At 33.8% G+C, this 13,126-nt stretch overlaps 1 protein-coding gene and 1 long non-coding RNA gene across 2 annotated transcripts; one reads left to right on the top strand and one right to left on the bottom strand.

Moving 5' to 3' along the window:
• Positions 1 to 6,313: 6,313 nt before the first annotated feature.
• Positions 6,314 to 7,648, top strand: LOC112099291. Its single transcript, XR_002906080.1, has 3 exons — positions 6,314 to 6,343; positions 7,189 to 7,249; positions 7,349 to 7,648. It is a non-coding gene; the product is annotated as an uncharacterized LOC112099291 (long non-coding RNA).
• Positions 7,649 to 8,591: 943 nt separating this feature from the next.
• On the bottom strand, positions 8,592 to 11,271 carry LOC112098921 (protein FAR-RED IMPAIRED RESPONSE 1-like). The gene is made up of 5 exons (XM_024185631.1): positions 10,746 to 11,271; positions 9,384 to 10,549; positions 9,116 to 9,190; positions 8,821 to 8,889; positions 8,592 to 8,723 (listed from the first exon to the last, which is right to left on the bottom strand). Exons 1-5 carry the CDS (start codon positions 11,269 to 11,271, stop codon positions 8,592 to 8,594), a joined length of 1,968 nt encoding a protein of 655 aa, XP_024041399.1.
• Positions 11,272 to 13,126: the final 1,855 nt, after the last annotated feature.

The following is a 13,126-nucleotide window of genomic DNA, read 5'->3' as shown; positions in this document are numbered from 1 at the left end:
TTCCTTGCCTTGCTCCAACAAACAACTACTCTTTAATCCATACGTAAATCAGTCTGGCATGGTATTGCATGCAACATGCATGACCGCATGCATGGCTCGTATATGTAGTTAAACTTATGAACCTTTGTTGACCTCCGTGGCTCCCTTTCCTTATCAATACCCTCCCCTTGAAGTGGACCCTTGTCCTCAAGGGTCATGTGTGGAAATTGTTGCTGTAGCAATGCCGTGTCTTCCCAGGTTGTTCTCCTTTGTCTTCTTCTCCAAGTAGTTCCTCTGCAACTTCTTCACAAGTGATCTCGTTGGTGTTGTTGTAGCTCTCGAGAAGTAGAAATTGAGGCCCTTGACATTTATGACCCGTAGTGAACCGTTCGTTGTAAGTGAAACACAGTCCCTGTGCTCGTCGTCGTTGCATTTCATCCCTTGGTAATCTTTTGATAGGTGCGGTTGGTGGTGCTCGAGTAGGTGACGGTGCGCGGTTGGAGGGTGGTTGCCACAAGAATTTCTTTTGTCTTGATAGTTAATCATCCTTCATGCGGGCCAAGCTGATTGTTTCCTTCAGTGTTCTTGGTTTGAACATGCGAATTTCCTCGAATATCTCTGGCTTTAATCCTCCCATGAATGTACCCACAAGGGCTTTCTGTGTCCAGCCATGAACTCGGTTGCCAAGCCTTTCAAATTTCCTTTGGTAATCACGAAGGGAACCTGTTTGTCTCACTCTAGACAAGGCTTCATCAAAATCTTCACATTCTGTAGGACCAAAACGAGCCCAAAGTTCTTCTGTAAAAATTTTCCATGTCACCACTCGTTCTTCTTCGCGGTAAGCTTGTCGTAGCCATTGCCACCATTGGTTGGCTTCTCCCTCAAGGTGGAAGGATGCTAACGATACTTTCTGGTCATCCGTTGTGTCTTGGTATTCGAAGAACTGCGTCACTCGATTAAACCACTCGGTTGGATCATCTCCAGAGTAGCGTGGAAATTCTAATTTCGGCATTCTGGATGAAAGGTGTTGTCGTCCACCTTCATTCTTCTCATGGTTTGGGCGTGATGAGTCAATTTGATCATGAGTACTGTGACTTGATGCTCCTTTGGATGCCATAATTGTTTCGGTCAATTTGTTGAGTGTTTCTTCCAAGTGTTGTAACTTGCTACTCATTCCAATCTCCATTCGTTGCAAGCCATCCTGCAAACTGCCAAGTTCAGCTTCCAAGAGTTTGATTCTCTCTTTGTTAGTTGCCATTGTTAACCCCGCTCTGATACCAATTGATAGGTCCCAATAAAAAACGTTCAACAATGGCAAAGTTTACGTTGTTCTACTTACGGTGAGAACGACCAAGAATAGTACTTTGAGATAATTTTCTGCATAATCCTTTTATTAATTGCTGGAGCTTATTTATAGTAGTTAATACAAACACTACTAAGGATTTGTAGCCACAATTCACGGCTAAAATCAATTTAAATAACTGAGCAATCTTAAATAACAAACTAGAAACAGAAATAGAATCCCACTTAATTTGATTCTCCACACGATCCGCAACGTGGCTTGACGTGGTAATTTCCTTGCCTTGCTCCAACAAACAACTACTCTAAAATCCATATGTAAATAAGTCTGGCATGGTATTGCATGCAACATGCATGACCGCATGCATGGCTCGTATATGTAGTTAAACTTATGAACCTTTGTTGACCTCCGTGGCTCCCTTTCCTTATCAAATTGTGAGAGCAATAACAAAGACATCTACTTGCAATGGTCCAGGACTGGATGTCTGCAGTGAGTTATCATGTATATATAGTTTGTTTTCTCTAGTCCCATGATGGCTAATGATTTCTTGAAACTTAGCTCTGGTACTTATTCTACAATTTCGGATTTCAACTGCAGTTCTTTAAGTACCATTTGAGGAAGTTCTGTATTTGTCATAAATTACGGTGGCACATTATGTATGTTAAGGGTCATTTACTGCAGTCAGCATCTGTAAATCTTCAGTGGATATCCTTCTAACTCCAATGTTGCATTTAGTCTTGGCTGGCGGAACATGTATGCTGGAGGAACTATTGAAACTTTGAACTAATTTGTGAGATATCAATAAAGTCAAATTGCCTAGTATTCGCTATGCTTCTTGACATTCTTATTATCGTGTTGTTCATGAACCTTCCAATTTCTGCATTCGAGGTATGCTTATACTCATTTCCGAATGTGAGGAGAGAGAAAATAGCTATGGCACCGAGCTTTCATAAAATAATTTTCTTATGGTCTATCTTCATAATCGGTTAGAATTTGCAGGCTTACATGTAGATTGTATATATTTCTTGAGTGGTGTCTCTGTTGAATTTGCATGATGTCTGGTGGTTGGGGTGCAACATATGAAATCTTCCATGTTTTTCTTTTGCCATAAGTGGTGGTGCTTAAGCATTTTCACCCAACTTTTTCTCTGTATTTGAGGCTTTTGGTGATATGATTTAGTTTCTGGAAGGGCTATGAACTCCAAATATGGTAATTGGTGAGAAGTTGTTTCCTGAGTAGACTGTTCTCTTATATTTCCTGGATTCTGGAATCATGGTTGTCATATATTACTTGTACTGAAGGTCCAGTTGTCAATGCTGATGATTTCTATGCTTTCTGGAGCTGTATGGTCATGCAATAACCGATAATCAAGTCTTGTCCTGATATTGTATTTTGGAAGTATTGTGGTCAAAGTGGTTTCTTCTTTCAGATGCGTAAGTGAGTGGATTGCGGGCTACTTTCCTTCGATCTAGGAACTCTGGGATGACCCCTTTTTCATTTTATATGTGGAGATGGACCTGAGATAGACTAGAAGACTAACTCTGAATATACTAGTGATCTGATTAAGGAAAACGAAGGTACTTTCACTGGCAACACATAAGGTGGCTGCTATGGAGGAGCTAACGAACCTTTTCCTTGCTGAACTTGAGAAACGTTGTATTGTCTCTTTTCGGTGGTAGTGAAATGATGGTTGCACGATTGCAAAGCCTGGAAGATGCAGAAAAGCAGAGGCGCTACAAACTTGATGAATTGAAATCTGCTGAGAGACACTCAAGTTCCGGAAGGTATTCAAGTGATCGGAAAGAGATAAATATTGAACCAGAGTCGATTAGATTGTCAGTTCTGGAAGGAGTGGTGCAGAACTAGGAGATAGAGTTGGAGAAATTCTAGAATAGCTCTAAGGTACTATATTAGTCATACAGGAAGCAAATGTGACATGTGTATCCTAGAATTCCTTGGTAGAGTCGACCTTATGATTATGATATCCTCATACTTCCATCGGATTCCTATAGTGTGTGGATCACCATTATGTTATTTCCGCATCTTATACTTTCTTCTGTTTTCGCTGGGTTTATGAATGTGTTGGAAGCTTGGCAATGCTTGTAAATGAGTTTGGTGTTTATGAGTAATAGAATGAATAGATGTCAATCCCTTCATCACAGCAAGATCAATTCAAGCCTTGAGTTACGCACGTAGTTTATGGCTTAACCATTGTAATTTATATATTCACGGGATTCTTGATTTATTCTTTCCTTAACTAATGTACAAGACATGTATATATTCCTTCACTGTGAAATGAATAGTAAGCAACTTTCTTACAAACATTTGCATCAGTTAATTTTTTCTTAATGAGTTTGATGTAAATTAATAATACTGTTCGATCTTTAAGTTTTTAACGAATTAAAGACAAATATTTTACTGAATTCATATTCTTTTTCAGCATTAATTGTAGAAATTATTGAATTATATTTGTTATTATTGGTATCAAATAATAATAATAATAATTTGGTGCCAAAATAAATTTAAAATATTTCAATTCACGCCCGATTAAATTTGAATTCCTACCAAATTAAAATACTTATTATTTTAGATGATTACTATTTAATTAAATATTTAATTTTATATGATAAATTGAAGTCATGCCTAGACAATATTATTAAATTTTACTTTTAGAATGCTTTTTCAAAACTTATATTGTCCTCATTACCCATTTCATTATTTACCTTTTTTTTTCTTTATACCCAATAAAATATTCCTATTATCTAAATTTTTTTATTAACTTTTATTTCCTTTCATAATCTGATTTAATATGTGTTTGTTCTTAACTTCAATGCGCAAATTAAATTTTTTTCCCGAACCCATGAAAGCTTGTGGATTAAATAAAGTGAAGATCAGAAAGTAAATTTTAAGCAAATACTTTGATTTTCTTTGGTTTTGAATGCTAATGAAACATGTTTGGGCTCACATATTTTGGGGATTAAGGAATAGGGACTTGATTTTCATAGGGGGTTGGAGATTAAGTTCCCATCCTTTGAATTGCCCTTACCCCCTGTTAAATTTTTATAATTTCTAAATTGCCCTCGATTAGTTTATGTCATTTTTGTATTTTGGTCCCTACAAATTTACAAAAATACCTAAAAATTTTGCATATTTGAAAATAAGTCATTCATTATTTATTATTAGTAATATAACAACAACAACAACAATAATAAAATTTATTATTATTATTATAGATATAAAAAATACAAAGTACAACAATTAACAAAGGGTATTTTAGTAATTTACTATCAAGATAATGAAATAAAGAGCTTCTCTGAGAGCTTGTGTTGAATAGTAATTTGAAATGATATCTATTATTTTTAGATACTAGTTTGTGTTTTTTTTTATGGACTTGTGTATTTTATAATTAAATTTGAAATTTTTTTGTTGGATTGATGTCAAAATTTTAATTTTTCGTTCACATTGATTAAATTTAGAATTAAGTATATTATGTGGAATTTTAGGTTATTATTGTAATTTTTTATATTGAACATTTGTGATTTTAAATATGAAAACTCACAAAAAAATCCATCGGTACCCGGTACCATTACGAGTTTTGTAATTATCAAAACCCATAGTAGGTGGGTTTTCTCAAAACCTGCAGCGGGATGCGGATGACTTTAGTAATTTATGTTGTGTGTGGAATGCGAAATAAAGCACACCAAATAATTATAGAAAAATAAAAGACACAAGAATTACGTAGTTCGACAATATGTCTACGTCCACGGGAGTAAGAGAAAAATAATTGTATTATTAACAATTATTTGAGTACAAATTTGAGTAAAGAAATCTCACTTTTCCAGAACCCAAATATACATAATACTCACACACACACACTCTCCAATTGCTGACACTTTCAAAACTCTCAAAAGCTTAGAAACTTATAAGTTTAACAAATTTTTGGGATGCTTAACAAATGAAAAACTCCCTCTATTTATAAAAAGTATTTTGCACTATTACAAATTCGGCGCTCACCAATAATTTATCAAATTGTCAAAGTTGTTGTAAATTTGTCAAACTGTCACATGCTTCACCAACTCATTTGGCTTCATTTTCCATGATTCCATCCACATGCTTCCAACATTGCGGCTAGAAGGTTATGCATGTCAAAAAGTTATTTTGACTTTTCAACAATTTAAATTTGAGAAATGCTAAACGTCGGGAATGCTGAGAAAACGCTGAGAGAAACGGCAGCTTGTGCTGTCGTTTCGTGTTCTCTCAGCTCCCCACTGAGAAAACTCCTGCCCACGTGAAAAAAGACTTTAACTTTAAGTTACTTTTGTCAAAAGCTGTCATTGGCCCCACATTCCATCACTTTTGCCAAGTGATGTCTTCCCCCACGTGAATGTCTTTGTTCTCTCCTTGCTCATGACTAAGCAAAGCTACATTTGAGTTCTCCTTAAGCTAAAGTCTCAGCGTTGCTCCTTCACTCGGTTCATTTCTCTTTCGTTGTCCTTCACATCACAAACCATAACTTCAGCTCATCCAATCAGTGAATCAGTGGCCATTTCTTCAGCTCGTTCATTTTCCGATCTAGATCTTAAAGCAACACCCAGTTGGTAATTATCTCAGCTTAAAGAATAATTTTTTATTTGTTTATTATTTTTTGTTATATCATAATAATAGATATATACCTGCATTTATTAATTAAATGATAATGTGTTTAATTTAGAATTCTTTAGAAATTTTTTTATTTAAATGATATGTTTGATTTAGAATTTTTTAATTTAAATTTTGTTTGAACATAGAATTATTTTTAATTTAAATTGTGTTTGATTTATAATTTATTTAATTTAAATTGTTAGAACTTTAATAGATTAAATTATTACTGCAAAAATTTATAATAATTTATTCTTAATTTAATTGTTGTTTCCACATTGAATTTATTTATTTAAATTGTGTTCGATTTATCATTTTTTATTTAAAATGTGTTCGATTTATTTTTTATTTAAATTGTATTCGATATATTTTTTTATTTAAATTTTGCTTGTATTATTTTGTAAAAGGTTGCGAGCACGCTTACTGGTTTGGTCTAATCAAATCTCTCACCTTTTTGTTGTGTTATTCGGAATGGAATTTATGCATCACGAATTCTGTTATTATGCCCTATCTTCCTGTGAAGATTACTTATTAGCGCCTTTCATAAGTTAAGAGTGTTTAGGAACATCTGAAATAGGCCTTGGATTCGAGGTCACAAATCTTAACTTTCTTGCTGTTACTATAGCTCTTCTCTCTCTCTCTCACCCTTCGTACTCGTCATATGTGTGTATTTATGTATCTAGTATTTAAATCATTTTAGTGGATGATAGAAGAATTTGCAATCAAAATAAATTTTCAGTGAATAAATAAATCAAAATAAATTAAGTTAAATGCAGTTAGAATTGAGAAAATATGATTTATGTAAGCATATATGGAGTGTGGACTTGGCTTTGATGCAAGTATATGTTTAAGTTGAGCTTAGGCCCTGTAGTTGTTAGTTGTTGAATAATTCTCTGGTCAAGCATCATGATGAGTGTTTATTGGAGTTTCTCTGCTATAATACTGTGTCTGTTGCATATGTAACTTTGATAGAGCTTGCCTTGGGGGCATTCTTTGAATTGTTTTCTTCTTCGGTAATCGATGCTGCAATATTTGATGATGGTAAATGAGTATCAGCATGTAGTATGTACACACGAGTGAAGTATGCTTTTAGTTTTGTTTGTTTTGGAACTGTGACATATATGAAGGCTCGTTGATCATCTTCATATTATAGGTTAGAGTTCTATGCAGGACTATGAGTTAATATGTGGGGTTTTCGGCTTACCATCTCTTGTATGATTAATGGACGTTTATGGTAGCATTAATGGACGTTCTTTCTTTGTTCTGTGCAGTGCAACTTGCATCCTTCGATGGGCCTCGTATGTTAGGAATCCAACCTGCCCTTGATGGCAGGTAACAATCACTAAACCCTTTGAAGTTGTTTTGTTGGTATATGTATTGCACATGTTGAAAATAATTTTGTTGGTAATAATTTTTTGTTTTTTGTGGCAGTTAAAGTAGTGTAATTAACAATGTCATCTAGCACAAATGAAAGTCGAAATTCACTGCAAGTATGTAATGAATGCGGTGGTCAAATAGAGTTGTTCACATCACATACTACAAAAAATCCAAATCGCAAATTTTGGAAATGTAGAGTATGTAAAAACTTTCAATGGGCAGAAGATCGTAAGTTTAGTAATGAGAAGATTGACTTGTTAGTGGAAGAAGTTAGAAAGTTAACATTGGAAATTGAGCGTTTATCCGATAAATTTCGATTATTGCATAAAGAACTTGAGCATACGCAACTTCGAAGTAAATATGGACTGAGTTAGTATTTCATTAAAATGTTTATGATTATTGTGTTATGCTTTATATTAAAGTTTTATTTATAAGTTGTTTTAATTTGTACAATTATTTATTTTGTATGGTTTGTAGACATATATAATTGTACTGTTCCTCTAAATATAAGATTCAAGTTATTGTTATAAGTTTTTTATTGCCATTATTGTATTGATTTATGTCATGGAAAATTGCATATAGTATCCTCATGGAACCCAATAATAATAATAATAATAATAATAAAGATTGAAAATGAAAGAATTAATTATATGATGACGATACCAAAAAGCAAGATGGTTATAATTAAGTATATGGCCACGAACATGAATGAACTGCTTCAAGTTTTGATGTAAAGCAAAAGCATGCTCGCTTTAATTTGGTCATCGTATATAAAATCAAGACTGATTTTAATTACAATTTGAAATTGCCTACAACATGAATAATGATTCTGTCAAATTTGAGGTAAATTTATGTTCTTAAATGTTAATATGCACTTGGGAGCTGCTGTAGGTGTGCCGGAAGTGGGTGGTGCTTGGTCTACATATATTAATGGCCATATATATGCATCTCTTTAGTGGCCAGAAACTTACCCACCAAATTAATATTGGCATGCCGACATATCAAAAAAACTTTATAACAATGCATTAATAAATTGTTTGGGTTTGCTCTTTAATTCTATGTGCCAAATAAGATACCTAACAAGTAAATACAAATTTTATAGTTGTAATGTATGTGACACACACACACACATATATCCAGACAAATTCAAATCATAACAAAAATATCCTTGAAATTGTCTATATTTGCCCGTACTTAATGTCAACAACAACAACTCCATAAAGATGGTTCACTTGTCAAGAAGCAATTTAGAAAAAAAAAAGTATTGTAATTAGTTTGATTTAACCAAATTCAAACATCAATCACATCCATTGTTGTTTTCATTATGTTGTTGATGTAGCAAATGTTGGAAACTTCCACTTTCAGATCCTTCGTATGTCATCGAATGAGAAGGATAATGTGGTTGCAAAGCATACGGCGGGAGTGGTTGCTGTAATACATGAAAATTTAAAACCTGATATAAGATTTTTGAAATTAAAAAATATAAGTGTAGACTAACAAATTGTGATTTTTAGATAAAAGCTTACTTGTTGCCAATTATAAGGAAATGGTTGATAAATATTGTGCACACCACCTTGAGTAGGGTATATAGGTACCTACACAAATGAAAAAAAAATATATGTATAATCGACATTAAAAATTAAAAATTACAATTTCTTCACGAATTAAATTATTACATTATAGTAGCCTGAAGTCCTATATTGGTTGAAATTTGTATTAACAGCACTTTGTTCCTGTGATGTCTATATATGTTCAACAATATTGTTAGTTATGTATATTTAAAATAAAAGAAAACTTGAACATAAAAATTCATAAACTTACCACACCCACGTTGCTCTGCTGTGTGGAGAATTGATTAGGCACTTGAGAAGATAATGATGCATCTTCTTCTAAATCCTATAATTATAACAACCAATTTAACATAAAAATTCAACAAGTAAATTTAATAAAATTTAACATAAAAAACCAACCAACCATATTTCTTTCTGCAGTTTTTTTTCTTTTGGGTCGATTTCTTTCGAATTATAGATTCCTTCCTCAAAGAAGGAGGACGACCTTTATGGTGAGTTGCTACTGGATCATTGATTACATGTTCAATATTGTTGCTGCTGCAACTTCCTTCGCCTATATCAGTCGTTGGTGAAATAGTCGTTTCGACACTTGCACACCGAATTTGCTTGGGCAAGTCTTTCAGTGCCTTATTAATCCAATCCAATACAGATTTGTAACTACTTTCATCATCAGCAGCTATGTCTGCAACCTCACTGAAAGCATTACACATTTTGTCATACATCTCCTGCTGAATTGTCAAATGCTGCCCATCGTAACTAACTTTCACCTTGCTGTAAGATCTCATCACATCTCTTCTCCACCTTGCCAAAATGTACATTTCCGGAAGTACTTCAACACCGTTACGTATCAACACTGTAAGGGCATGTCTACAAAGAATTCCCCGAAATTGAAACTTTGAACAGATACAGTTAACTTCACGGACGGCTTCTTCAAAAACAACCTCAAAATTTTTGTTCTTATCTTGCCCAAATGATTCACTGATTTCATATATTGATCCCACACAATTAATTGTGTCACAATACATCAGTGCAGTTAATTCTTGTTGGAATTCTTTAAACTTAGAAATAGTATACACCTCTTCAACTTGCTTTTCCATCTCATATCTTGATACACAAGGAGTTTTTTTGCTGAAACACTTGGCATCTGCTTGCCATTCTAATTCAACTTTCCTTCTCAATGCATTTTCGTACTGCTTCACAAATTGCTTCAAATTTGTTTTTGCGTTAACAAATCCATCAAAAAATGCATTCATGCTTTCACTTCGTTGAGTTGTTGACATTCCTGCCCAAAAGCAGTCGTTCAAATAACATGGAACCCAACGATACCACTCCTCATATAAACCGTTCAACCAATCATTATCCCATAAATTATACACCGTCATCATGTCATGCCAAGCCTCATCAAACATATTCGGACTCAGTGAATCATAAACAGCAGAAAGCAACGAAGAAATAATACCTTCACGTTCTTTAAAAGCTCTTAACTTCTCAAGTACCTTCTTCATTATATGCCACAAACACCATCGATGCCTAGTCGTAGGAAAAACATTTGTGATTGCCTTTTGCATTGCTTTGTCTTGGTCTGTAATGATACCAATGGGAGGAGAATTAGACATGCATGATAGCCATGCCTCAAATAACCACGTAAATGTCTCGGTATCCTCGTGTGAAATCAATCCACATCCTAACAAAATAGACTGACCATGATGATTAACTCCAACAAAAGGAGCGAATGGCATGTCATACTTGTTGGTGAGATATGTGGTGTCAAATGTGATGACGTCTCCAAAATATTTCTAAGCAGCCCTACTCCTCCGATCTACCCAAAATACATTCCTTAATCGATCATGCTCATCCAAATCAATACTGAAAAAAAAAACCATTGCATTCTGCTTGCTTGTTTTGGAAGTACTTTAGAATTGCCATAGCATCTCCTTCTCGAAGTTGTAATCGCCTACCTTTGTCAACAAGATTTCTACAATCTTTTTTTAGAAATGACACGTTTTCATATGCACCAGCTTCAACAACAATAGAATTGAAATTCTTGGCAATGTTAATTCCTGCACAATCATTCATTTCAATACGCTTTCTTGCACTTGCACTAATGTTGCGGTTACAAGGAAAATATCTAGCTTTGTCCGGACTCAATCCATGATTGTGTTCAAGGTTTAAAGTTCGAAGAATCCATTTTCCATCTTCATTTACACAACCTCCAATTCTAGCATCACAACCAGTTTTTGCAATAGGTTTTGGCTTCAGTACATCAGTAGATTTAGTTTCTGACTTGCCACTACGACTACATGCAAACGTCGCGTACCTTATAATTCCATCGCTCCATTTCTTACTAGTTAACTTTTTAATAGGAAACCCTTTTTGTTTACCATAGGCTTTGTAAAATTGCCACATTTCCTCATGGCTATCAAATAACATCCCAAGAGTCGGCTCATATTTTTCCGATTACGCATCTTCGACTCCATCTTCATGTTCCAAATTATCCATTTCTACAAAATAATTAATATTCGTATTAAGCAAAATGTAAGATCAATTTATACAAACACCATCCAGCAATAATTTAATCCATTAAAATTCTAAAAATTAAAAAAATGATAAATCGAACACAATTTAAATAAAAAATAATAAATCGAACACAATTTAAATAAAAAAATAAATCGAACACAATTTAAATAAAAAATAAATCGAACACAATTTAAATAAAAAAATAAATCGAATACAATTTAAATAAAAAATAAATCGAACACATTTTAAATAAAAAATGATAAATCGAACACAATTTAAATAAATAAATTCAATGTGGAAACAACAATTAAATTAAGAATAAATTATTATAAATTTTTGCAGTAATAATTTAATCCATTAAAGTTCTAACAATTTAAATTAAATAAATTATAAATCAAACACAATTTAAATTAAAAATAATTCTATGTTCAAACAAAATTTAAATTAAAAAATTCTAAATCAAACATATCATTTAAATAAAAAAATTTCTAAAAAATTCTAAATTAAACACATTATCATTTAATTAATAAATGCAAGTATATATCTATTATTATGATATAACAAAAAATAATAAACAAATAAAAAATTATTCTTTAAGCTGAAATAATTACCAACTGGGTGTTGCTTTAAGATCTAGATCGGAAAATGAACGAGCTGAAGAAATGGCCACTGATTCACTGATTGGATGAGCTAAAGTTATGGTTTGTGATGTGAAGGACAACGAAAGAGAAATGAACCGAGTGAAGGAGCAACGCTGAGACTTTAGCTTAAGGAGAACTCAAATGTAGCTTTGCTTAGTCATGAGCAAGGAGAGAACAAAGACATTCACGTGGGGGAAGACATCACTTGGCAAAAGTGATGGAATGTGGGGCCAATGACAGCTTTTGACAAAAGTAACTTAAAGTTAAAGTCCTTTTTCACGTGGATTCTCAGTGGGGAGCTGAGAGAACACGAAACGACAGCACAAGCTGCCGTTTCTCTCAGCGTTCTCTCAGCATTCCCGACGTTTAGCATTTCTCTTTAAATTTTGTATGGGTACGAGTTTGGTAATAAAATCCTGCTGCGAGTATTGTCCATTGCGATCCCAATGCCTAAGTATTCTTCTGGCATCCATAAAACATGCTCTTTTAATCTGCATTTGTGTGACTCTTCTGTTGGCACCCATAAACATCCCCTTGTAATCAGCACACTCAAATGAGGAAACTCAGATGCAGATTCTTCATATTTATCAGAGAAAACTAACTCCTCCACTTTTTTGACAATGAAGTTAAGGGCAGCATCCCTCAATTCATCAAGTTGATAATTATATCCGATTCTCAGAAAATCAATAGCATTTGATGACTGAAAATCACGAGCATTTGATGACTGGAAAGACGCAGGCATATGGTGCAAGCAAACCTCACGCAAGTACTCAATTTCATAATTATCTCCTGCAGCAAATAATCCAACCACGTGTTTCTGCAGCTTCTCCCTAGGCAAGCTCCCTGTGTAAAGAAAATCTACAAGAGCCTTAAGCACTTCACCTTCCTCGGCGACTTCCATTGTAGTCATTCCACCAGTTGACGAAATCGGCAAAAGTTTTCCATCTAGACAGTCCTTCAAGATGCTTGATCTCGCAGCCTACATAACACACAACAGCAATATCAATTCATCAAATACATTAAGGCTTTAGCACAATTTTATATAGAGGTGTCAATTTGTAACGTCGTGACTTATTTAAACTAACATGGATACGACCCATTTA

Source organism: Citrus clementina, unplaced genomic scaffold (genome assembly GCF_000493195.1).
Source record: "Citrus clementina cultivar Clemenules unplaced genomic scaffold, Citrus_clementina_v1.0 scaffold_4, whole genome shotgun sequence".
In the NCBI taxonomy this organism is placed as follows: Eukaryota; Viridiplantae; Streptophyta; class Magnoliopsida; order Sapindales; family Rutaceae; genus Citrus; species Citrus x clementina.
Note: the sequence above shows the minus strand (reverse complement) of the source record. Positions and strands in the feature narration are given on the sequence as shown.